We start from the raw sequence: 27,983 nt of genomic DNA on the forward strand, positions 1-27,983 counted from the left end.
ACTGAGTGAGTGGCTGAGTGAGTGAGTGGCTGTGTGAGTGAGTGACTGTCTGTGTGAGTTAGTGGCTGTGTGACTGAGTGACTGTGTGTGTGAGTGAGTGACTGTGTGACTGAGTGAGTGACTGAGTGAGTGACTGTGTGACTGAGTGAGTGGCTGAGTGAGTGAGTGACTGAGTGAGTGGCTGAGTGAGTGAGTGGCTGAGTGAGTGAGTGGCTGAGTGAGTGAGTGTGTGACTGTGTGACTGAGTGAGTGACTGTGTGACTGAGTGTGTGACTGAGTGAGTGACTGAGTGAGTGACTGTGTGACTGAGTGAGTGACTGACTGAGTGACTGTGTGACTGAGTGAGTGTATAAGAAGGAGCGGGGGGGGGGGGGTTGTGGTTGCCATCTCCTCCCCGGTCACTCACCGTGGTCACCGCTCCTCCGTCGTGGCCTCCGTCTCGGACGTCATCGCCGCCGCCGCCGCCGCTACCGCCGCCGCCGCCGCCGGCAGGCGCCAGCTGCACGTACTGCACCTGGATGGAGCCGGCCGGCAGCGTCGTGGTGCTGACGTCACCGGCAGAGCTGCTGGCATCGCCAGCCGTCACCGCGATCAGCTGCCGGGAGGGGGGGGGGGGAGAGGTACGGTACAGAAGGTACGGTACAGACGGTACGGTACAGACGGTACGGTACAAACGGTACAGTACAGAGGGTATGGTAAGGTATAGACGGCATGGTATAGACGGTACGGTACAAACGGTACGGTACAAACAGTGCGGTAAGGTATAGATGGTACGGTATAGACGGTACGGTACAGACGGTACGGTACAGACGGTACGGTACAAACGGTACAGTACAGAGGGTATGGTAAGGTATAGACGGCATGGTATAGACGGTACGGTACAGACGGTACAGTAAGGTAAAGATGGTACGGTATAGACGGTACGGTAGAGACAGTGCGGTAAGGTATAGATGGTACAGTACAAACAGTACGATACAGACGGTACGGTACAGACGGTACGGTACAGACGGTACGGTACGGTACAGACGGTACTGTACAAACAGTACGGTACAGACGGTACGGTACGGTACAGACGGTATGGTACGGTATAGACGGTACGGTACAGACGGTACGGTACAGACGGTATGGTACAAACGGTACGGTACAGAAGGTACGGTACGGTACAGACAGTACAGTACGGTACAGACGGTACAGTAAGGTAAAGATGGTACGGTATAGACGGTACGGTACAGACGGTACAGTTAGGTAAAGATGGTACGGTATAGACGGTACGGTACAGACAGTGCGGTAAGGTATAGATGATACGGTATAGACGGTACGGTACAGACGGTACAGTACGGTACAGACGGTACGGTATAGATGGTACGGTACAGACGGTACGGTACAAACGGTACAGTACAGAAGGTACGGTACGGTACAGACAGTACAGTACGGTACAGACGGTATGGTAAGGTATAGATGGTACAGTACAAACAGTACGGTACAGACGGTACGGTACAGACGGTACGGTACGGAACAGACAGTACAGTACGGTACAGACGGTACGGTAAGGTATAGATGGTACGGTACAAATAATACGGTACAGACAGTACGGTACGGTACAGATGGTACGGTAAGGTATAGATGGTACAGTACAAACAGTACGGTACAGACGGTACGGTACAGTACAGACGGTACGGTAAGATATAGATGGTACTGTACAAACAGTACGGTACAGACGGTACGGTACGGTACAGACGGTACGGTATAGATGGTACAGTACAAACAGTACGGTACAGACGGTACGGTACAGACGGTACGGTAAGGTACAGATGGTACTGTACAAACAGTACGGTACAGACGGTACGGTACGGTACAGACGGTACGGAAAGGTATAGACAGTACGGTATAGATGGTACGGTACAGACGGTACGGTACGGTACAGACGGTACGGTATAGATGGTACGGTACAGACGGTACGGTACAAACGGTACAGTACAGAAGGTACGGTACGGTACAGACAGTACAGTACGGTACAGACGGTATGGTAAGGTATAAATGGTACAGTACAAACAGTACGGTACAGACGGTACGGTACAGACGGTACGGTACGGAACAGACAGTACAGTACAGACGGTACGGTAAGGTATAGATGGTACGGTACAAATAATACGGTACAGACAGTACGGTACGGTACAGATGGTACGGTAAGGTATAGATGGTACAGTACAAACAGTACGGTACAGACGGTACGGTACAGTACAGACGGTACGGTAAGGTATAGATGGTACTGTACAAACAGTACGGTACAGACGGTACGGTACGGTACAGACGGTACGGTATAGATGGTACAGTACAAACAGTACGGTACAGACGGTACGGTACAGACGGTACGGTAAGGTACAGATGGTACTGTACAAACAGTACGGTACAGACGGTACGGTACGGTACAGACGGTACGGTAAGGTATAGACGGTACGGTATAGATGGTACGGTACAGACGGTACGGTACGGTACAGACGGTACGGTATAGACCAGACACGGGCAAAGCACAGCCCGTTGGGCTTTATAATCCGGCCCGCCGAACTTGTCCAGGTAATATTATTATTAAATTAAATTTTACCTTTCTCCTGTAATGCCCCCATTTCCCCATTAGATGGCGCACTTTGACCGGTAGTTACGACATGCTTTTGTACTTATTCTTAGTTCTTTCGGTAAAGTCACGTTGAAGGGAAACAACAAAATAATAAAATATATATAATAACAATTCTCACGACGTTTCGACCATAACACAAACGGTCGTCTTCAGGTGTGTTGGTTTGCATAAATGTATTTATTTGTAAACGGTGTATTTATTTAAGTTATAAATAAATAAATTGGGTACATACACCGTTTACAAATAAATTAATTAATGCAGGCCGACACACCTGAAGACGACCGTTTGTGTTATGGTCGAAACGTCGTGAGAATTTTTTTATTGTTTTATATATATTTTATGATTTTGTTGTTTCCCTTCAACGTGACTTTACCGAAAGAACTAAGAATATGAATTACTGCAATCACGAAAGCTTTAAATCAAATGCTTTTGTACTGTTCATGTTCGTGCAATTTTGTTATTTTGCCTTGCAAATAAATGCTTTGCTACCTGTTAAAGGCCAAATCCTTTCATGTAACGATTTTTTCACGTCATTTACAATCAGTTCATACAAACACTCCATCCATCTGTTCCTGGCCAGGCCCCTCTGTCAAATTTTAGAACCCATTGTGGCCCCCCGAGTCAAAAAAATTGCCCACCCCTGGTATAGACGGTACGGTACAGACGGTACGGTAGGGTAGAGATGGTACGGTATAGATGGTAAGGTATAGATGGTAAGGTATAGATGGTATGGTGTAGATGGTAAGGTATAGATGGTATGGTGTAGATGGTAAGGTATAGATGGTATGGTGTAGATGGTAAGGTGTAGATGGTAAGGTGTAGATGGTAAGGTGTAGATGGTAAGGTGTAGATGGTAAGGTGTAGATGGTAAGGTGTAGATGGTAAGGTGTAGATGGTATGGTATAGATGGTAAGGTATAGATGGTAAGGTGTAGATGGTAAGGTATAGATGGTATGGTATAGATGTTAAGGTATAGATGGTAAGGTACAGATGGTAAGGCATAGATGGTAATGTATAGATTGTAAGGTATAGATGGTAAGGTGTAGATGGTAAGGTATAGATGGTATGGTATAGATGGTAAGGTATAGATGGTAAGGTATAGATGGTAAGGTGTAGATGGTATGGTATAGATGGTAAGGTGTAGATGGTAAGGTATAGATGGTAAGGTATAGATGGTAAGGTATAGATGGTATGATATAGATGGTAAGGTATAGATGGTAAGGTATAGATGGTAAGGTATAGATGGTAAGGTATAGATGGTAAGGTATAGATGGTAAGGTATAGATGGTAAGGTATAGATGGTAAGGTATAGATGGTAAGGTATAGATGGTAAGGTATATATGGTATGGTATAGATGGTAAGGTATAGATGGTAAGGTATAGATGGTAAGGTATAAATGGCAAGGTATAGATGGTAAGGTATAGATTGTAAGGTATAGATGGTAAGGTATAGATGGTAAGGTATATATGGTATGGTATAAATGGCAAGGTATAGATGGTAAGGTATAGATGGTAAGGTATAGATGGTATGGTACAGACGGTACAGTACGTGAGGTGAGCGACTCACCTCCCCGTCCTGGCTGACATGCACCTGATGGATCTGGAGATTGCCCTGGGGAGAGACGCAGTGAGGGGTCACAGAGGGCACTCGCCAACTCACCCACCCACCCACCCACTCACCCACCCACCCACTCACTCACTCACCCACCCACTCACTCACCCACTCACCCACTCACTCACCCACTCACTCACTCACCCACCCACTCACTCACCCACCCATCCACTCACTCACCCACTCACCCACCCACCAGCCCACTCACCCACCCACTCACTCACTCACCCGCCCACTCACCCACTCGCCCACTCACCCACCCACTCGCCCACACACCCACCCACTCACTCACTCACCCACCCACTCACCCGCTCACCCGCCCACTCACCCGCCCACCCACCCACCCACTCATCCGCCCGCTCATCCACCCGCCCGCCCACCCGCCCGCCCACCCGCCCACTCACCCACCCACCCACTCACCCACCCACCCACTCACCCACCGACTCACTCACCCACCGACTCACTCACCCACGCACCCACTCACCCACCCACTCACCCACCCACCCACTCACCCACCCACTCACTCACTCACCCACCCACCGACCCACCCACCGACCAACCCACTCACCCACCCACCCACTCACCCACCCACCCACTCACCCACCCACCCATTCACCCACCCACCCATCCACCCACCGACCCACCCACCGACCGACCAACCCACTCACCCACCCACCCACTCACCCACCCACTCACCCACCCACCCACTCACCCACCCACCCATCCACCCACCCACCGTGGGTATGATCTGCCCATCCTCCCCGACGTGCTGGATGTGGACCTGCTGCCCGCTGGCCAGCGTGTAGCTATGCAGCTGCGTCCCCTCCCTGCAGACGCCTGACAAAGCGCGGATGGAAGGGGGTCACAGTCAGGTCGAGGGCGGTATGGGTCTCTTCCGAAGGCCATCACCGCCATCACTGCCATCACCGCCATCACCACACATCACCGCCATCACCGCCATCACCGCCATCATCGCCATCACCGCCATCACCACACATCACCGCCATCACTGCCATCACCGCCATCACCACACATCACCGCCATCACCGCCATCACCGCCATCATCGCCATCACCACCATCACCGCCATCACCACACATCACCACCATCACCACACATCACCACCATCACCACACATCACCGCCATCACCACACATCACCGCCATCACCACACATCACCGCCATCACCGCCATCATCACACATCATCGCCATCATCGCCATCACCGTCATCACCGCCATCACCACACATCACCGCCATCATCGCCATCACCGCCATCATTGTCATCACCACACATCATCGCCATCACCGCCGTCACCACACATCATCGGCAGCATCAGCATCAGCATCACCCACATCATTATCACCATCACCACCCACATCATCACTGCCAGCCGCATCATCAGCAGCACCATCATCATCACCATTACCGACATCACCACCATCACCGACATAATCACCATCACTACCACCACCACATCCACACACACCTCCTCCGCCGCCGCCACCCCCACCACCACCACCACCTCCGCCACCACCCCCACCACCACCCTCACCACCACCACCAGCACCAACACCACTACCACCACCACTACTGTCACACCCACCACCACCACTACTGCCACACCCACCACCACCACCACCCTCACCTCCTCCGCCACCACCACCACTACCGCCACCCCCACCACCACCACTACCACCACCATCACCCCCCCCACCCAACTGTCCCTCCCCACCCACCCACCCACCCTCCCACTCTGCACCCACCCCACACCCCACCCACCACCACCTACCCCACCACCAACCCGCTCCACCCACCCCACTCACTCCCTACCCACCCACCACCACCACCACCGCACCAATACTGCCACCACCACCTCCGCCACCACCACTACCGCACCACCACCACCCTCACCTCCACCCTTACCTCTACCATCACCACCACCACCACCGCCACAACCACCCTCACCTCCACCATCACCACCACCAACCTCACCTCCACCACCACCACCACCCTCACCACCACCACCACCACCACCCTCACCACCATCACCGCCTCCACCACCACCATCACCACCACCACCACCACCATCACCTCCACCATCACCGCCGCCACCACCACCACCTCCACCACCACCCTCACCTCCACCATCACCGCCACCACCACCACCACCACCACCACAACCACCTCCACCATCACCACCACCATCGCCACCACCCTCACCTCCACCATCACCGCCACCACCACCACCACCACCACCCTCACCACCAACACCACCCTCACCATCACCACCACCACCCTCACCTCCACCACCACCACTCTCACCACCAACACCGCCACCACCACCACCACCACCATCACCGCCACTACCACCACCACCACCACCACCCTCACCACCACCACCATCACCGCCACCACCACCACCATCACCGCCACTACCACCACCACCGCCACTACCACCACCACCCTCACCACCAACACCACCACCACCCTCACCACCACCACCACCAACACCACCACCACCCTCACCTCCACCATCACCGCCACCTCCGCCACCTCCGCCGCCGCCTGCTGCTGCTGCTGCGTCAGCGGCGGCTGTGCTGCGTCGTGAGAATCCCTTAACGGCGAGGCTCTGACCACGCTGCTTTCGCCGCCATGCGGTGCGGCACTTGGAGTCGATGCTCTGCTTGATGCGGTACCAGTCGCACTCGGCAATGCCGAACTTGTGGAAGAGGTGGCCTGTGTCACGGTCGGCGTGGTGGTCGTGGTGGTCGTGGTGGTGGTGGTTATTGTGGTTATCGTGGTGGTGCAGGTGGTGGTGCAGGTGGTGGTGGTGGTGGTGCAGGTGGTGGTGGTGCAGGTGGTGGTTGTTGTGGTTATCGTGGTGGTGCAGGTGGTGGTGGTGCAGGTGGTGGTGGTGGTGCAGGTGGTGGTGGTGGTTGTTGTGGTTATCGTGGTGGTGCAGGTGGTGGTGGTGCAGGTGGTGGTGGTGCAGGTGGTGGTGGTGGTTGTTGTGGTTATCGTGGTGGTGGTGGTGCAGGTGGTGGTGGTGCAGGTGGTGGTGGTGCAGGTGGTGGTGGTGGTGCAGGTGGTGGTGGTGCAGGTGGTGGTGGTGGTGGAGGAGAGAGGGAGGTTACCATTTGTCAGCATGGAATGGGACACCCCCACTAACTACCCCCCCCCACCATCACCCCCCCCCCACCACCCACCTGTCCCTCCCCACCCACCCACTCTGCACCCACCCCACCCACCACCACCTAACCCACCCCCAACCCACTCCACCCACCCCACTCACTCCCTACCCACCCACCCACCACCACCATCCCATCAAACCCACTCCACCCACCCCACTCACTCCCTACCCACCCACCCCACTCACCCCCTACCCACCCACCCACCACCACCACCACCATCCCCTCAAACCAACTCCACCCACCCCACTCACTCCCTACCCACGATACTCACTCCCTACCCACCCACCCCACTCACCCCCAACCCACCCACCCCACTCACTCCCTACCCACCCCACTCACCCCCTACCCACCCACCCCACTCACCCCCAACCCACCCACCCCACTCACCCCCTACCCACCCACCCACCACCACCACCACCCCACACCCTCCCCCCGCACCCACACCACCACCACACCACCACCACCACCACACCACCACCACCACCTACCCCACCACCAACCCACTCCACCCACCCTACTCACCCCCTACCCACGATACTCACTCCCTACTCACCCACCACCACCACCACCTCACACCCTCCCCCCGCACCCACCACCACACCACCACCACACCACCACCACACCACCACCACCACCACACCACCACATCACACCACCACCACACCACCACCACACCACCACCACCACCACCACCTCACACCCTCCCCCCGCACCCACCACCACCACACCACACCACCACCACCACACCACCACCACCACACCACCACACCACCACACCACCACCACCACACCAACTCACACCCTCCCCCCGCACCCACCACCACCACACCACACCACCACCACCACACCACACCACCACACCACCACCACCACCACACCACACCACCACACCAACTCACAGCGGATGCCGTAGACCATGAGCGGGTCGAGCTGCTTCTTGCCGTGACGCCCGAGGCCAGACAGGTTGCTGTTGGCCTGCACCTCGCGATGGAAGAGGTGGTCCAGCAGGGTGAGCGCCATCTTCTCGGGCGTGGGACACGCGGCGGTCACGTGCAGCAGGTCGCCCGGGGTCATGGGGCAGCGCACGCGCAGCTCGGCGTTCGACTCGTCGCCCAGCCACGTGCCGTCAGGGAAATCCTCTGAGGGGTGGGGTGGGTGGTGGGGTGGGGTGGGGTGAGGTGGGGTGGGTGGTGGGGTGGGGTGGGGTGAGTGGGTGGGTGAGTGGGTGGGTGAGTGAGTGAGTGGGTGAGTGGGTGGGTGAGTGAGTGGGTGAGTGAGTGGGTGAGTGAGTGAGTGGGTGAGTGAGTGGGTGAGTGAGTGGGTGAGTGAGTGGGTGAGTGAGTGAGTGGGTGAGTGGGTGGGTGAGTGGGTGGGTGAGTGGGTGAGTGAGTGAGTGGATGGGTGAGTGAGTGGGTGGGTGAGTGAGTGAGTGAGTGGGTGGGTGAGTGGGTGAGTGAGTGGGTGGGTGAGTGAGTGGGTGAGTGGGTGAGTGAGTAGGTGGGTGAGTCAGTGGGTGGGTGAGTGAGTGAGTGGGTGAGTGAGTGAGTGGGTGGGTGAGTGGGTGAGTGAGTGAGTGAGTGGGTGAGTGAGTGGGTGAGTGGTGGGTGAGTGGGTGAGTGGGTGAGTGACTGAGTGACTGGGTGAGTGACTGGGAGAGTGACTGGGTGAGTGAGTGACTGGGTGAGTGGGTGAGTGAGTGAGTGACTGGGTGAGTGAGTGACTGGGTGAGTGAGTGACTGGGTGAGTGTGTGACTGGGTGAGTGACTGGGTGAGTGAGTGAGTGACTGAGTGACTGGGTGAGTGAGTAACTGGGTGAGTGACTGAGTGACTGGGTGAGTGAGTGAGTGACTGGGTGAGTGACTGGGTGAGTGAGTGGGTGAGTGAGTGACTGGGTGAGTGAGTGACTGGGTGAGTGAGTGAGTGACTGGGTGAGTGAGTGACTGGGTGAGTGAGTGAGTGAGTGACTGGGTGAGTGTGTGACTGGGTGAGTGACTGGGTGAGTGAGTGAGTGACTGGGTGAGTGACTGAGTGACTGGGTGAGTGAGTGACTGGGTGAGTGAGTGAGTGACTGGGTGAGTGTGTGACTGGGTGAGTGACTGGGTGAGTGAGTGAGTGAGTGACTGGGTGAGTGACTGAGTGACTGGGTGAGTGACTGCGTGAGTGACTGGGTGAGTGACTGGGTGAGTGACTGGGTGAGTGACTGGGTGAGTGTGTGACTGGGTGAGTGTGTGACTGGGTGAGTGTGTGACTGGGTGAGTGACTGGGTGAGTGACTGGGTGAGTGTGTGACTGGGTGAGTGTGTGACTGGGTGAGTGACTGGGTGAGTGAGTGAGTGAGTGACTGGGTGAGTGACTGAGTGACTGGGTGAGTGACTGCGTGAGTGACTGGGTGAGTGACTGCGTGAGTGACTGGGTGAGTGACTGGGTGAGTGACTGGGTGAGTGTGTGACTGGGTGAGTGTGTGACTGGGTGAGTGTGTGACTGGGTGAGTGACTGGGTGAGTGTGTGACTGGGTGAGTGTGTGACTGGGTGAGTGACTGGGTGAGTGACTGGGTGAGTGACTGGGTGAGTGACTGGGTGAGTGACTGGGTGAGCGCCTCACCCTCGCTGTTGAGCGTGATGAGCGTCACGCTGGGGTGGAAGTTCCCACCGCTGCCACCGCCGCCCCCCACAACTCCCCGGCCGCCCCCCCCCGTGGCGGCGTCTCCTGATTGGCTGCCGGAGGGCGAGCGCAGCGCGTCGGGGCCGCCACCGCCCCCCCTCCCCTCCACCTCCTCCTCCTCATCCTCCTCCTGCTCCTCCTCATCCTCCTCCTGCTCCTCCTCATCCTCCACCTCTTCCTGTGCGCAAGCGTAAACACACGCGGTCACACGAAGGCAAAGGTGACCCGTGTAGCCTCTAGCAGGGCTGTAGGGGCAAGTGCTGTTAGTAGCAGCAGCAGTGCCCTATAGACACACAGACAAAGGTCCCCCGTGTAGCCTCTAGCAGGGCTGTAGGGGCAAGTGCTGTTAGCGAGCACCTATGAAGGCCGGCACGGCACACGAGGGGGTGGGTGGCCAGCACCACGCCCGGCCGCCTTTGTCTCCCCAGTGGCGATGTTTACTACACACCGCACCAGGTACTCATTTGAGGCTGTGTCGACCTAGGGGAGGCCCGGGACCGGTTTAGATAATCGTCACCGGTAGTGTTGGCCGTGAGCGGGAATCGAACCCGGGTCGCCGGGTTTGTAGTGCAATGCCCTAACCGATACACTACCACTCCCCACGCATTCACACACACGTACACACGCACACACGCACGTACACGCACGCACGTACACACACACGTACACACACACACGCACACACACGTACACACACGCACGTACACACACGCACGTACACACACGCACGTACACGCACGCACACGCACGCACGTACACGCACGCACGTACACGCACGTACACACACGCACGTACACACACGCACGTACACACACGCACGTACACACACGCACGTACACACACACGCACATGTCAGCAAATGTACCTGACAAAGAACCAGCAAATGTACCTGACAAAGAACCAGCAAATGTACCTGGCAAAGAGCCAGCAAATGTACGTGGCAAAGAACCAGCAAATGTACGTGGCAAAGAACCAGCAAATGTACCTGGCAAAGAACCAGCAAATGTACCTGGCAAAGAACCAGCAAATGTACCTGGCAAAGAACCAGCAAATGTACCTGGCAAAGAACCAGCAAATGTACCTGGCAAAGAACCAGCAAATGTACCTGGCAAAGAACCAGCAAATGCACCTGGCGAAGAACCAGCAAATGTACCTGGCAAAGAACCAGCAAATGTACCTGGCAAAGAACCAGCAAATGCACCTGGCGAAGAACCAGCAAATGTACCTGGCAAAGAGCCAGCAAATGTACCTGGCAAAGAACCAGCAAATGTACCTGGCAAAGAACCAGCAAATGTACGTGGCAAAGAACCAGCAAATGTACGTGGCAAAGAACCAGCAAATGTACCTGGCAAAGAACCAGCAAATGTACCTGGCAAAGAACCAGCAAATGTACCTGGCAAAGAACCAGCAAATGTACCTGGCAAAGAACCAGCAAATGTACTTGGCAAAGAACCAGCAAATGTACCTGGCAAAGAACCAGCAAATGTACCTGGCTAAGAACCAGCAAATGTACCTGGCAAAGAACCAGCAAATGTACCTGGCAAAGAACCAGCAAATGCACCTGGCAAAGAACCAGCAAATGCACCTGGCGAAGAACCAGCAAATGTACTTGGCAAAGAACCAGCAAATGTACCTGGCAAAGAGCCAGCAAATGTACCTGGCAAAGAACCAGCAAATGTACCTGGCAAAGAACCAGCAAATGTACGTGGCAAAGAACCAGCAAATGTACCTGGCAAAGAACCAGCAAATGTACCTGGCAAAGAACCAGCAAATGCACCTGGCGAAGAACCAGCAAATGTACCTGGCAAAGAACCAGCAAATGTACCTGGCAAAGAACCAGCAAATGCACCTGGCAAAGAACCAGCAAATGTACCTGGCAAAGAGCCAGCAAATGTACCTGGCAAAGAACCAGCAAATGTACCTGGCAAAGAACCAGCAAATGTACCTGGCAAAAAAACAGCAAATGTACGTGGCAAAGAACCAGCAAATGTACCTGGCAAAGAACCAGCAAATGTACGTGGCAAAGAACCAGCAAATGTACCTGGCAAAGAACCAGCAAATGTACCTGGAAAAGAACCAGCAAATGTACTTGGCAAAGAACCAGCAAATGTACCTGGCAAAGAACCAGCAAATGTACCTGGCTAAGAACCAGCAAATGTACCTGGCAAAGAACCAGCAAATGTACCTGGCAAAGAACCAGCAAATGCACCTGGCAAAGAACCAGCAAATGCACCTGGCGAAGAACCAGCAAATGTACTTGGCAAAGAACCAGCAAATGCACCTGGCAAAGAACCAGCAAATGCACCTGGCGAAGAACCAGCAAATGTACTTGGCAAAGAACCAGCAAATGCACCTGGCAAAGAACCAGCAAATGTAACCTGGCAAAGAACCAGCAAATGTACCTGGCAAAGAACCAGCAAATGTACCTGGCAAAGAACCAGCAAATGTACCTGGCAAAGAACCAGCAAATGTACCTGGCAAAGAACCAGCAAATGTACCTGGCAAAGAACCAGCAAATGTACCTGGCAAAGAACCAGCAAATGTACCTGGCAAAGAACCAGCAAATGTACCTGGCAAAGAACCAGCAAATGCACCTGGCAAAGAACCAGCAAATGCACCTGGCACAGAAACAGCAAAATGTACCTGGCAAAGAACCAGCAAATGCACCTGGCAAAGACCCAGCAAATGTACCTGGCAAAAGAACCAGCAAATGTACCTGGCAAAGAACCAGCAGATGCACCTGGCTAAGAACCAGCAAATGTACCTGGCAAAGAACCGGCAAATGCACCTGGCAAAGAACCGGCAAATGTACCTGGCAAAGAACCAGCAAATGTACCTGGCAAAGAACCAGCAAATGTACCTGGCAAAGAACCAGCAAATGTACCTGGCAAAGAACCAGCAGATGCACCTGGCAAAGAACCAGCAAATCCACCTGGCAAAGAACCAGCAAATGCACCTGGCGAAGAACCAGCAAATGCACCTGGCAAAGACCCAGCAAATGTACCTGGCAAAAGAACCAGCAAATGTACCTGGCAAAGAACCAGCAAATGTACCTGGCAAAGAACAAGCAGATGCACCTGGCAAAGAACCAGCAAATGTAACCTGGCAAAGAACCAGCAAATGCACCTGGCAAAGAACCAGCAAATGTAACCTGGCAAAGAACCAGCAAATGTACCTGGCAAAGAAGCAGCAAATGTACCTGGCAAAGAAGCAGCAAATGTAACCTGGCAAAGAATCAGCAAATGTACCTGGCAAAGAACCGGCAAATGCACCTGGCAAAGAATCAGCAAATGTAACCTGGCAAAGAATCAGCAAATGTAACCTGGCAAAGAACCAGCAGATGTAACCTGGCAAAGAATCAGCAAATGCACCTGGCAAAGAACCAGCAAATGTAACCTGGCAAAGAACCAGCAAATGTAACCTGACAAAGAACCAGCAAATGTACCTGGCGAAGAACCAGCAAATGTACCTGGCAAAGAAGCAGCAAATGTAACCTGGCAAAGAACCGGCAAATGCACCTGGCAAAGAACCGGCAAATGTACCTGAAGGCGGCCCACCCCCTCCCGCCTCCTCCACCTCCACCGACGCCACCACTGCCTCCGCCATCGTGGCCACGGCCGCCGCCGTCACCGCCGCCGCCGACGGCTCCGGCACCTTCACCAAGACCGGAGCGTGGCGCCGGCCTGGCACAGCGCTGGCGGTGGGGAGGAGGGGGGGAGCGGGCGGGGGGGGGGATGCAGAAATCAGACCGAGTCTGTGGGTCTCTATGATGAGTCTACAGCTCTCGGATGTGTGATGAGTCTATGGGTCTCTTGCTGTGTGATGAGTCTATGGGTCTCTGCTGTGTGATGAGTCTATGGGTCTCTGCTGTGTGATGAGTCTATGGCTCTCTGCTGTGTGATGAGTCTATGGCTCTCTGCTGTGTGATGAGTCTATGGGTCTCTGCTGTGTGATGAGTCTATGGGTCTCTGCTGTGTGATGAGTCTATGGCTCTCTGCTGTGTGATGAGTCTATGGCTCTCTGCTGTGTGATGAGTCTATGGGTCTCTGCCGCGCTATGAGTCTGTGGGTCTCTATGATGGGTCTATGGGTCTCTGTTGTGTGATGAGTCTATGGGTCTCTGCTGTGTGATCAGTCTGTGGGTCTCTATGATGAGTCTATGGGTCTCTGTTGTTGTGTGATGAGTCTATGGGTCTCTGTTGTGTGATGAGTCTATGGGTCTCTGTTGTGTGATGAGTCTATGGGTCTCTGCTGTGTGATGAGTCTATGGCTCTCTGCTGTGTGATGAGTCTATGGGTCTCTGCTGTGTGATGAGTCTATGGGTCTCTGCTGTGTGATGAGTCTGTGGGTCTCTATGATGAGTCTATGGGTCTCTGCTGTGTGATGAGTCTATGGGTCTCTGCTGTGTGATGAGTCTATGGGTCTCTGCTGTGTGATGAGTCGATGGGTCTCTGTGTGTGATGAGTCTATGGGTCTCTGCTGTGTGATGAGTCTATGGGTCTCTGCTGTGTGATGAGTCTGTGGGTCTCTATGATGCGTCTATGGGTCTCTGCTGTGTGAAGAGTCTGTGGGTCTCTGCTGTGTGATGAGTCTATGGGTCTCTGCTGTGTGATGAGTCTATGGGTCTCTGCTGTGTTGATGAGTCTATGGGTCTCTGCTGTGTGATGAGTCTATGGGTCTCTGCTGTGTGATGAGTCTATGGGTCTCTGCTGTGTGATGAGTCTATGGGTCTCTGCTGTGTGATGAGTCTGTGGGTCTCTATGATGGGTCTATGGGTCTCTGTTGTGTGATGAGTCTATGGGTCTCTGCTGTGTGATCAGTCTGTGGGTCTCTATGATGAGTCTATGGGTCTCTGTTGTGTGATGAGTCTATGGGTCTCTGTTGTGTGATGAGTCTATGGGTCTCTGTTGTGTGATGAGTCTATGGGTCTCTGTTGTGTGATGAGTCTATGGGTCTCTGCTGTGTGATGAGTCTATGGCTCTCTGCTGTGTGATGAGTCTATGGGTCTCTGTGTGTGATGAGTCTATGGGTCTCTGCTGTGTGATGAGTCTGTGGGTCTCTATGATGAGTCTATGGGTCTCTGCTGTGTGATGAGTCTATGGGTCTCTGCTGTGTGATGAGTCTATGGGTCTCTGCTGTGTGATGAGTCTATGGGTCTCTGCTGTGTGATGAGTCTATGGGTCTCTATGATGGGTCTGTGGGTCTCTGCTATGTGATGAGTCTATGGGTCTCTATGATGAGTCTGTGGGTCTCTGCTGTGTGATGAGTCTATGGGTCTCTGCTGTGTGATGAGTCTATGGGTCTCTATGATGAGTCTATGGGTTTCTATGATGAGTCTATGGGTCTCTGTGTGTGATGAGTCTATGGGGTCTCTGTGTGTGATGAGTCTGTGCGTCTCTGCTGTGTGATGAGTCTGTGGGTCTCTATGATGAGTCTATGGGTCTCTGCTGTGTGATGAGTCTATGGGTCTCTATGATGAGTCTATGGGTCTCTATGATGAGTCTATGGGTCTCTGTGTGTGATGAGTCTGTGCGTCTCTGCTGTGTGATGAGTCTGTGGGTCTCTATGATGAGTCTATGGGTCTCTATGATCAGTCTGTGGGTCTCTATGATGAGTCTACGTCTCTCTCCCCCTCTCCCCACCGCGCCCAACGCCGACCTGCGAACTTTCATGGACGAGTGCGTGACGCCCCAGGGCGAGCCGGCCTGCATCGACACGGTGGGTGCCCCGACCACACTGCCGGTGGTGGCCCTGCCCAGCAGCACGAGGCTCAGCTTCTCCTCCACGTGGCCGCAGCGAGACTCCAGGGCCAGGAGGCGCGTCTCCACGGCCTCCAGCCGGACACACACCGCCTCGTGGAGACCCACCAGCAGGGCCTGCACGAGACGAGACGGGGGGGGGGGGGGCAGACAGACAGCAGGCTGAGTCTATGGGTCTCTGCTGTGTGATGAGTCTATGGGTCTCTGCTGTGTGATGAGTCTATGGGTCTCTATGATGAGTCTATGGGTCTCTGCTGTGTGAGGAGTCTATGGCTCTCTGCTGTGCGATGAGTCTTTGGGTCTCTGCTGTGTGATGAGTCTATGGGTCTCTGCTGTGTGATGAGTCTATGGGTCTCTGCTGTGTGATGAGTCTATGGGTCTCTACTGTGTGATGAGTCTATGGGTCTCTGCTGTGTGATGAGTCTATGGGTCTCTGCTGTGTGATGAGTCTATGGGTCTCTGCTGTGTGATGAGTCTATGGGTCTCTGCTGTGTGATGAGTCTGTGGGTCTCTGCTGTGTGATGAGTCTATGGGTCTCTGCTGTGTGATGAGTCTATGGGTCTCTGCTGTGTGATGAGTCTATGGGTCTCTGCTGTGTGATGAGTCTATGGGTCTCTGCTGTGTGATGAGTCTATGGGTCTCTGCTGTGTGATGAGTCTATGGGTCTCTGCTGTGTGATGAGTCTATGGGTCTCTGCTGTGTGATGAGTCTATGGGTCTCTGCTGTGTGATGAGTTTATGGGTCTCTATGATGAGTCTATGGGTCTCTATGATGAGTCTATGGCTCTCTGCTGTGTGATGAGTCTATGGGTCTCTGCTGTGCGATGAGTCTTTGGGTCTCTGCTGTGCGATGAGTCTATGAGTCTCTGCTGTGTTATGAGTCTATGGGTCTCTGCTGTGTGATGAGTCTATGGCTCTCTGCTGTGTGATGAGTCTATGGGGCTCTGCTGTGTGATGAGTCTATGGGGCTCTGCTGTGTGATGAGTCTATGGGTCTCTGCTGTGTGATGAGTCTGTGGGTCTCTGCTGTGTGATGAGTCTGTGGGTCTCTGCTGTGTGATGAGTCTATGGGTCTCTGCTGTGTGATGAGTCTATGGGTCTCTGCTGTGTGATGAGTCTATGGGTCTCTGCTGTGTGATGAGTCTGTGGGTCTCTGCTGTGTGGTGAGACTATGGGTCTCTGCTGTGTGATGAGTCTATGGCTCTCTGCTGTGTGAGGAGTCTATGGGTCTCTGCTGTGTGATGAGTCTGTGGCTCTCTGCTGTGTGATGAGTCTGTGGGTCTCTGCTGTGTGATGAGTTTATGGGTCTCTATGATGAGTCTATGGGTCTCTATGATGAGTCTATGGCTCTCTGCTGTGTGATGAGTCTATGGGTCTCTGCTGTGTGATGAGTCTATGGCTCTCTGCTGTGTGATGAGTCTATTGGTCTCTGCTGTGTGATGAGTCTATGGGTCTCTGCTGTATGATGAGTCTATGGCTCTCTGCTGTGTGATGAGTCTATGGCTCTCTGCTGAGTGATGAGTCTATGGGTCTCTCTGTGTGATGAGTCTATGGGTCTCTATGATGAGTCTATGGGTCTCTATGATGAGTCTATGGGTCTCTGCTGTGTGATGAGTCTATGGGTCTCTATGATGAGTCTATGGCTCTCTGCTGAGTGATGAGTCTATGGGTCTCTATGATGAGTCTATGGGTCTCTATGATGAGTCTATGGGTCTCTGCTGTGTGATGAGTCTATGGGTCTCTATGATGAGTCTATGGGTCTCTATGATGAGTCTATGGGTCTCTATGATGAGTCTATGGGTCTCTGCTGTGTGATGAGTCTATGGGTCTCTATGATGAGTCTATGGGTCTCTATGATGAGTCTATGGCTCTCTGCTGTGTGATGAGTCTATGGCTCTCTGCTGTGTGATGAGTCTATTGGTCTCTGCTGTGTGATGAGTCTATGGGTCTCTGCTGTATGATGAGTCTATGGCTCTCTGCTGTGTGATGAGTCTATGGCTCTCTGCTGAGTGATGAGTCTATGGGTCTCTCTGTGTGATGAGTCTATGGGTCTCTATGATGAGTCTATGGGTCTCTATGATGAGTCTATGGGTCTCTGCTGTGTGATGAGTCTATGGGTCTCTATGATGAGTCTATGGCTCTCTGCTGAGTGATGAGTCTATGGGTCTCTATGATGAGTCTATGGGTCTCTATGATGAGTCTATGGGTCTCTGCTGTGTGATGAGTCTATGGGTCTCTATGATGAGTCTATGGGTCTCTATGATGAGTCTATGGGTCTCTATGATGAGTCTATGGCTCTCTGCTGTGTGATGAGTCTATGGGTCTCTGCTGTATGATGAGTCTATGGCTCTCTGCTGTGTGATGAGTCTATGGGTCTCTCTGTGTGATGAGTCTATGGGTCTCTATGATGAGTCTATGGGTCTCTATGATGAGTCTATGGGTCTCTATGATGAGTCTATGGGTCTCTGCTGTGTGATGGTTCTGACCCTGAGGCTGGCGTCGTCCGTGACCTCTCCGCCGGGGCCGGCGAAGATTTGGAGGCGCGGGCGCTTGGGCGGCGGCTCCGCCGGCGCCGCCATCGCTGTGACGGCGTTACCGTCGCTGTGGGGCGCTACCAGCTCCTCCGCTGGTCGCGACACACACGGAGAGAGACACACACGCACACAGTCACACACACACAGTCACACACACACACAGTCACACACACACAGTCACACACACACACAGTCACACACACACACACAGTCACACGCACACACAGTCACACACACACACACAGTCACACACACACACAGTCACACACACACAGTCATACACACGGTCACACACAGTCACACACACACAGTCACACATTCATACACAGTCACACACAGTCACACACACACAGTCATACACACAGTCACACACAGTCACACACACACAGTCACACATTCATACACAGTCACACACTCACACAGTCACACACACACACACAGTCACACACACAGTCACACACACGGAGAGAGACACACACGCACACAGTCACACACACAGTCACACACACACACAATCACACACACGGAGAGAGACACACACACACAGTCACACACACAGTCACACACAGTCACACACACAGTCACACACAGTCACACACAACAACACCCATGGTGAATTTACAAACGTAGACATAACTTCAACCGAGAAGATGGATTCAAATTGAGCAATCATTGGAAAGATGTGCTTGACCATATTAAACCTCATCCGCTACTCTCCCCCGCCCCGCGTCTCCCCCCCCATTCCGTGGCTCCGATGTTCTTCATGTTCATTCCCACCCTGCCTCCTCCCCCTCCTCTTACCCTAGATAACAGTCTATCACCACAAACAGCTCTCTCCACAGTTATTTTGTTGTGCCCTTTTCACAACCTGAGGAAGGAAGCTTGCGTTGCCTCCGAAACGTCGTGATTTAATTGAGTTGTTTTCATTTTTTTTTACCCTACGCGACTTTGCCGAAAAAAACTAAACGAAGAGTATGAATCCTTGCAGTCAAAAAAAGCTTCAAATCTAGAATTAGTTAGGGGGTTGTTTTTATGCCGGACAGTCACACGCATATAGTCACACACACACACAGTCACACACATACACAGTCACACACATAGTCACACACAGTCAAACACACACACAGTCACACACACACACACAGTCACACACACACAGTCACACACATACACAGTCACACAAAGACAATGATCCCCCATATAGCCGTAACAGACTGTAGGGGCAAGTGCTGTTAGCGAGCACCTATGAAGGCCGGAACGGTACACGAGGGGGTGGGTGGACAGCACCACGCCCGACCGCCTTTGTCTCCCTAGTGGCGATGTTTACACACCGCACCAGGTACTCATTTGAGGCTGAGTCGACCTAGGAGAGGCCCGGGACCGGTTCAGATAATCGTCACTGGTGTTGGCCGTGAGCGGGAATCGAACCCGGGTCGCCAGGTTCATAGTGCAGCGTAGCGCTAACCGCTACACTATCGCTCCAGTCACAGTCACACACACACAGTCACACACACATAGTCACACACACATAGTCACACACACACACAACAACAACACAACAACCGCCATTCGCCACTAAGTGGCGGTGACGTCACCACGACGCTTGTGCCAGGCTAGGTGCACCTCGAGGCCACGTGAAGTGTCGAACGCCCGCGGGCAGGAGGTCACGGGGCAGACCCAGGTGCCACGGGTCGACTGACTAAGATGACTGGCTGATGCACCACCTGTGCCCCCTACTGTGCCAACCTGCTGTGCTTTAACCACCCGGCGCTCCGCTCGTTGTTGTGAGCGTCGCTCCTCCGCCCTCCGTTGTTGTTGGAGGGCGACTGCCTCCAACTGCCCAATAGCAGCGTCCTTCACGAGCCTCCTCCACAGAGGCCGATCTTGACACCGCTGGTACCGGTCATCGGCAAGTCCACTCAGCTCCACGTCCTCCTGTACCACATCACTCCATCTCTTCTCTAGCCCGTGCCGTGCCCGTTTAGCCCCCTCGATCCAGCCGAACAGAAGCTGTTTCGGCATGCGGTGGCTGGGCATGCGGGCTACATGACCCAGCCAACGCAGCCTTGTCTGCCGGAGCTCACCGATGGGACCTTGCCCAGATCTTTCAAGGATTTGTGAGCTCCTCACACAATCCAGCCTGGTTAAACCCAGGATGGATCGTAGGCAGGCCAGCCTAAATGTTTCCAACCGGCGAAGATGCTCCATTAAGGGGGTCCACGTTTCGCAAGCGTAGAGAAGGGAGGGAATGACCGTGGCCGAGAAGACCTGAAGCTTAGTGCGGAGCGACAGACCAGGTAGCTTCCACACAGCGTTACGCAACCGATGACAAGATATTGCCGCTCGACTGATTCGGAGTGAGACCTCTGCTGTTAAACTGGAGTCGGTCATAAGCACACTGCCCAGGTATGGGAAACTCTCCACTCTCTCCACAACTGCCCCATCACCGATTGGGAGTTGTGGGGGTGGAGTGTCCGATGGTTCAAAATACCCAGGCAGGTGCTTAGTTTTGGTGGGGCTGATGGTAAGGCCCCACCTCTTAGTGGCATGCTCCAGTCTCAGCAGCAGTGTCTCCAACCCCTCTGAATGAGCAGCTATTACCAAATCATCGGCATACATAACGTGGTTGAGCAATAGTCACACACACAGTCACACACACACAGTCACACGCACACACAGTCACACGCACACACAGTCACACACACAGTCACACACACACAGTTACACACACACACACAGTCACACACACAGTTACACACACAGTCACACACAGTCACACACACACACAGTCACACAGTCACACACACAGTTACACACACACAGTTACACACACACAGTCACACACACACAGTCACACACACACACAGTCACACACACACACAGTCACACACACACACAGTCACACACACACACAGTCACACACACACAGTCACACACACACAGTCACACAGTCACACACACACACAGTCACACAGTCTCACACACACACAGTCACACACACACACAGTCACACACACAGTCACACAGTCACACACACAGCCACACAGTCACACACACACACAGTCACACACACACAGTCACACACACACAGTCACACAGTCACACACACACACAGTCACACAGTCTCACACACACACAGTCACACACACACAGTCACACACACAGTCACACAGTCACACACACAGCCACACAGTCACACACACACAGTCACACACACAGTCACATAGTCACACACACAGTCACACAGTCACACACACACAGTCACACACACACAGTCACACACCGCTGTGTCCCGTGTTGATGCCGGACACGGCCATGTTGATCACGTCCTCCATCATCTTCTCCTCCGCCAGCACCCACCGCCCTCAACGGCTGCGACTCGCACGCAGACAGCGGAGACAGAGATAGCCTACTACTCCTGTGTGGCCACGGTGGCTGGGAGATGTTGACTACCTCGCCTGGTAGGCAGGAGGTCTATGTGGAGTCTGCGTCTCTCTCATCATCATCACGGTGGCTAGGAGGTGTTGACTACCTCGCCTGGTACACAGGAGGTCTATGTGGAGTCTGCATCTCTCTCATCATCATCATGGTGGCTAGGTGTTGACTACCTCGCCTGGTCTACAGGAGGTCTATGTGGAGTCTGCGTCTCTCTCTCTCATCATCATCACGGTGGCTATGAGATGTTGACTACCTCGCCTGGTTTACAGGAGGTCGTGGGTTCGATCCCGTGACCCTGACGATGGCAGGTTGCTGGGTATTTGGAGTCTGCGTCTCTCTCTCTCTCATCATCACGGTGGCTATGAGATGTTGACTACCTCGCCTGGTCTACAGGAGGTCTATGTGGAGTCTGCGTCTCTCTCTCTCATCATCATCATCACGGTGGCTATGAGATGTTGACTACCTCGCCCGGGCTACAGGAGGTCTATGTGCAGTCTCTCTCTCTCTCTCTCATCATCACGGTGGCTGGGAGATGTTGACTACCTCGCCTGGTAGGCAGGAGGTCTATGTGGAGTCTGCGTCTCTCTCATCATCATCACGGTGGCTAGGAGATGTTGACTACCTCGCCTGGTCTACAGGAGGTCTATGTGGAGTCTGTGTCTCTCTGTCATCATCATCATCACGGTGGCTAGGAGATGTTGACTACCTCGCCTGGTATACAGGAGGTCTATGTGGAGTCTGCGTCTCTCTCTCTCATCATCACAGTGGCTATGAGATGTTGACTACCTCGCCTGGTCTACAGGAGGACTATGTGGAGTCTGCGTCTCTCTCTCTCTCATCATCATCATCACGGTGGCTAGATGTTGACTACCTCGCCTGGTACACAGGAGGTCTATGTGGAGTCTGTGTCTCTCTCATCATCATCATCACGGTGGCTATGAGATGTTGACTACCTCGCCTGGTCTACAGGAGGTCTATGTGGAGTCTGTGTCTCTCTCATCATCATCATCACGGTGGCTGGAAGATGTTGACTACCTCGCCTGGTATGCAGGAGGTCTATGTGGAGTCTGTGTCTCTCTCATCATCATCATCACGGTGGCTATGAGATGTTGACTACCTCGCCTGGTCTACAGGTCTATGTGGAGTCTGCGTCTCTCTCTCATCATCACAGTGGCTAGGTGTTGACTACCTCGCTTGGTATACAGGAGGTCTATGTGGAGTCTGCGTCTCTCTCTCTCATCGTCATCATCACGGTGGCTATGAGATGTTGACTACCTCGCCTGGTGTACAGGAGGTCTATGTGGAGTCTGCATCTCTCTCTCATCATCATCACGGTGGCTAGGAGATGTTGACTACCTCGCCTGGTATACAGGAGGTGTATGTGGAGTCTGCGTCTCTCATCATCATCATCACGGTGGCTGGGAGATGTTGACTACGTCGCCTGGTAGGCAGGAGGTCGTGGGTTCCATTCTGACCCCTGACACCTGCTGCTGTCTATGTGGAGTCTGCGTCTCTATCATCATCATCATCACGGTGGCTGGGAGATGTTGACTACCTCGCCTGGTCTGCAGGAGGTCGTGGGTTCGATCCCGACCCTGACGATGCCAGGTTGCTGTGTATTTGGAGTCTGCGTCTCTCTCTCATCATCACGGTGGCTATGAGATGTTAACTACCTCGCGTGGTCTACAGGAGGTCTATGTGGAGTCTGCGTCTCTCTCTCATCATCACGGTGGCTAGGAGATGTTGACTACCTCGCCTGGTATACAGGTCTATGTGGAGTCTGCGTCTCTCTCATCATCATCACGGTGGCTATGAGATGTTGACTACCTCGCCTGGTCTACAGGAGGTCTATGTGGAGTCTGTGTCTCTCTCTCATCATCACGGTGGCTAGGAGATGTTAATGGCTGCTGCCATAAATATCCACGATGATGATGATATCAGCCAGTTGGTTGAGCTGATATCCATTTGTCCTGGCCAGATCGCTTCTGAACAAAGCGCTACACAGCAGCTCATTAGCGACTTACAACAGGTAACATGAACATTGATTAGTGTTTAGTTTAGTCCTTGGGTCTGTGTCTCTGTGGATATCTATGGGTCTCTATGTATCTCTATGGGTCTATGTGTCTATCTGTGTCTGTGGGTATGTGTGTGTCTCTGTGGGTCTGTGTGTGTCTGTGTCTGTCTCTGCGTGTCTGTGTGTGTGTGTCTGTGTGTCTATGTGTTTCTGTGTGTCTCTGTGGGTGTGTCTGTGTCTCTGCGTGTTTGTGTGTCTGTGTGTGTCTCTGTGGAGGTCTGTGTGGGGGTCTGTGTGTCTCTGTGTGTCTGTGTCACTGCGTGTTTGTGTCTCTGTGTGTGTCTCTGTGGGTCTGTGTGTCTCTGTGTGTCTGTGTGTCTCTGTGTGTCTCTGTGTATCTCTGTGGGTCTCTGTGTGTGTGTCTGTGTCACTGCGTGTTTGTGTGTCTGTGTGTGTCTCTGTGAGTCTGTGTGTCTCTGTGGGTCTGTGTGTCTGTGTGTGTCTCTGTGTGTCTGTGTGTGTCTCTGTGTGTCTGTGTGTGTCTGTGTGTCTCTGTGTGTCTGTGTGTGTCTCTGTGGGTCTGTGTCTCTGTGTCTGTGTGTCTCTGTGTGTCTGTGTGTCTCTGCGTGTTTGTGTGTCTGTGTGTGTCTCTGTGGGTCTGTGTGTCTGTGTGTGTCTCTGTGGGGGTCTCTGTGTGTCTCTGTGTGTCTCTGTCTCTGTGTGCCTGTGTGTGTCTCTGTGTCTCTGTGTGCGTCTGTGTGTGTCTCTGTGTGTCTCTGTGTGTCTGTGTGTGTCTGTGTGTCTCTGTGTGTCTGTGGGGGTCTGTGTGTGTCTGTGTGTGTGTGTCTGTGTGTCTCTGTGTGTGTCTGTGTGTGTCTCTGTGTGTCTGTGTGTGTCTCTGTGTGTCTCCGTGTCTGTTTGTGTCTCTGTGGGTCTGTGTATCTCTGTGTCTGTGGGTCTGTGGGGGTCTCTGTGTGTCTCTGAGGGTCTGTGTGTCTGTGTGTGTCTGTGGGGGTCTGTGTGTGTCTCTGTGTGTGTCTGTGTGTGTCTGTGTGTCTCTGTGGGTCTGTGTATCTCTGTGTGTCTCTGTGTGTGTCTGTGTGTCTGTGTGTGTCTCTGTGTGTCTGTGTGTGTCTCTGTGTGTGTCTGTGTGTGTGTCTGTGTGTGTCTGTGTGTCTGTGGGTCTGTGGGGGTCTCTGTGTGTCTCTGTGGGTCTGTGTCTGTCTGTGGGTCTGTGGGGGTCTCTGTGTGTCTCTGTGTCTGTGTGTGTCTGTATGTGTCTCTGTGTGTCTGTGTGTGTCTGTGTGTGTCTGTCTGTGTGTCTCTGTGTGTGTCTGTGTGTGTCTGTGTGTGTCTGTGTGTGTGTGTCTGTGTGTCTCTGTGTCTGTGTGTCTCTGTGTGTGTCTGTGTGTGTCTCTGTGTGTCTGTGTGTGTCTCTGTGTGTCTGTGTGTGTCTGTGTGTCTGTGTGTGTCTGTGTGTGTCTCTGTGTGTCTGTGTGTGTCTGTGTGTGTCTGTGTGTGTCTCTGTGTCTGTGTGTGTCTGTGTGTCTGTGTGTGCCAGGCCACGTGCACCTCAACTCCGACCCCCCCCCTCCATCCCTCCCACACACAGGGGAGGGGGGGGGGGTGGGGGGTGACCAGCACCACCACGCCCGGCCGTCTTTGTCTCTCCCCCCACACCTCCAGTGGCGATGTTGACAACACAAACCACCGCACCAGATACAACTCATGTTGAGGGGAGAGGCCACGGGGAGATGGAGTGGAGAGGGGGAGATGGAGGGGAGATGGAATGGAGATGGTGGGGAGATGGAGTGGAGAGGGGAAGATGGAGGGGAGATGGAATGGAGATGGTGGGGAGATGGAGTGGAGATGGTGGGGAGATGGTGGGGAGAGGGGGAGATGGAGGGGAGATGGTGGGGAGAGATGGAGGGGAGATGGAGGGGAGAGGGGGAGATGGTGGGGAGATGGTGGGGAGAGATGGAGGGGAGAGGGGGAGATGGAGGGGAGATGGCATGGAGATGGTGGGGAGAGGGGGAGATGGAGGGGAGATGGTGGGGAGAGATGGAGGGGAGATGGAGGGGAGAGGGGGAGATGGAGGGGAGATGGAAACGAGATGGTGGGGAGATGGTGGGGAGAGATGGAGGGGAGAGGGGGAGATGGAGGGGAGATGGAATGGAGATGGTGGGGAGATGGTGGGGAGAGATGGAGGGGAGAGGGTAAGATGGAGGGGAGATGGTGGGGAGATGGAGGGGAGAGGGGGAGATGGAGGGGAGATGGTGGGGAGATGGAGGGGAGAGGGGAAGATGGAGGGGAGATGGTGGGGAGATGGTGGGGAGAGATGGAGGGGAGATGGAGGGGAGAGGGGGAGATGGAGGGGAGATGGTGGGGAGATGGAGGGGAGAGGGGGAGATGGAGGGGAGATGGAGGGGAGAGGAGGAGATGATGGGGAGAGGGGGAGATGGTGGGGAGACGGTGGGGAGAGGGGGAGATGGTGGGGAGATGGTGGGGAGATGGTGGGGAGAGATGGAGGGGAGAGGGGGAGATGGAGGGGAGATGGTGGGGAGATGGTGGGGAGAGGGGGAGATAGTGGGAAGACGGTGGGGAGACGGTGGGGAGATGGAGGGGAGATGGAGGGGAGAGGGGGAGATGGAGGGGAGATGGAATGGAGATGGTGGGGAGATGGTGGGGAGAGATGGAGGGGAGAGGGGGAGATGGAGGGGAGATGATGGGGAGATGGGAGGGGAGATGGTGGGGAGATGGAGGGAAGATGGTGGGGAGATGGTGGGGAGATGGAGGCGAGAGGGGGAGATGGAGGGGAGATGGTGGGGAGAGATGGAGGGGAGATGGAGGGGAGAGGGGGAGACGGTGGGGAGATGGTGGGGAGAGGGGGAGATGGTGGGGAGATGGAGGGGAGAGATGGAGGGGAGATGGAATGGAGATGGTGGGGAGAGATGGAGGGGAGATGGAGGGGAGAGGGGGAGATGGTGGGGATGGTGGGGAGATGGTGGGGAGATGGTGGGGAGAGGGGGAGATGGTGGGGAGATGGTGGGGAGAGGGGGAGATGGAGGGGAGATGATGGGGAGATGGTGGGGAGATGGTGGGGAGAGGGGGAGATGGTGGGGAGATGGTGGGGAGAGGGGGAGATGGTGGGGAAATGGTGGGGAGAGGGGGAGACGGTGGGGAGATGGTGGGGAGAGGTGGAGATGGTGGGGAGATGGTGGGGAGAGGTGGAGATGGTGGGGAGAGGGGGAGCTGGAGGAGAGATGGAGGGGAGATGGTGGGGAGATGGTGGGGATGATGGGGAGATGGTGGGGAGAGGGGGAGATGGTGGGGAGAGGGGGAGATGGTGGGGAGATGGTGGGGATGATGGGGAGATGGTGGGGAGAGGGGGAGATGGTGGGGAGACGAGATATTGAGAAGAGCGAGGCGAGAGAATGAGTTGAGAATGAGGGAATTAGTTGAGAATGAGAGAATGAGGGAATGAGTTGAGAATGAGTTGAGAATGAGGGAATTAGTTGAGAATGAGAGAATGAGGGAATGAGTTGAGAATGAGAAAATGAGTTGAGAATGAGAAAATGATTTGAGAATTAATTGAGAATGAGTTGAGAATGAGAGAGAATGAATTGAGAATGAGAGAATGAGTTGTGAATGCGAGAGAATGAGTTGAGTATGCGAGAGAATGCGTTGAGAATGAGAGAATGCGTTGAGAATGAGAGAATGAGTTAAGAATGCGAGAGAATGAGTTAAGAATGAGAGAGAATGAGTTAAGAATGAGTTGAGAATGAGAGTGAATGAGAGGTAATGAGTTGAGAATGAGGGTGTAGTCGTGAGTGAGGCGACTGAAGGCGGCTTTTGGCGGGAGGGGTCACCTCAAGTCTCGCGGCGGAACGGGAGCGGTGATGGCCGCCGTCTCCTCGCGAGAGTCTCTGCAGCGCCCCGAGCCCCGCCCCTCTATTCCCACGGAGCCCCGCCCCTCATACACAATCCCCCGGAACTCCGCCCCCCTCGTCACGTTAAATCCAACGGAACCCCCGCCCCATCACCCCCCACGAGCCCGCCCCTCATCCCGCAATCCCCCGGAACCCCGCCCCCCTTAACCCCGCAATTCCCCGGAACCCCGCCCCCCTCATTAACCTACTCA

General features: G+C 54.1%; 1 protein-coding gene across 1 annotated transcript; it reads right to left on the bottom strand.

Annotated features, from left to right (window-relative positions):
- LOC142906724 (protein BANP-like) lies at window positions 1-27,796 on the bottom strand. Its single transcript, XM_076055108.1, has 11 exons — window positions 27,712-27,796; window positions 21,674-21,762; window positions 18,343-18,482; window positions 15,758-15,975; window positions 13,668-13,794; window positions 10,041-10,383; window positions 8,339-8,578; window positions 6,775-6,984; window positions 4,983-5,083; window positions 4,202-4,246; window positions 1-595 (listed from the first exon to the last, which is right to left on the bottom strand). Exons 2-11 carry the CDS (start codon window positions 21,726-21,728, stop codon window positions 59-61), a joined length of 2,016 nt encoding a protein of 671 aa, XP_075911223.1. The 5' UTR covers window positions 21,729-21,762; window positions 27,712-27,796; the 3' UTR covers window positions 1-58.
- Window positions 27,797-27,983: the final 187 nt, after the last annotated feature.

Source organism: Petromyzon marinus, chromosome 69 (assembly GCF_048934315.1).
Source record: "Petromyzon marinus isolate PM22_M1 ecotype Great Lakes invasive population chromosome 69, UKy_Petmar_22M1.pri1.0, whole genome shotgun sequence".
Classification (NCBI taxonomy): domain Eukaryota; kingdom Metazoa; phylum Chordata; class Hyperoartia; order Petromyzontiformes; family Petromyzontidae; genus Petromyzon; species Petromyzon marinus.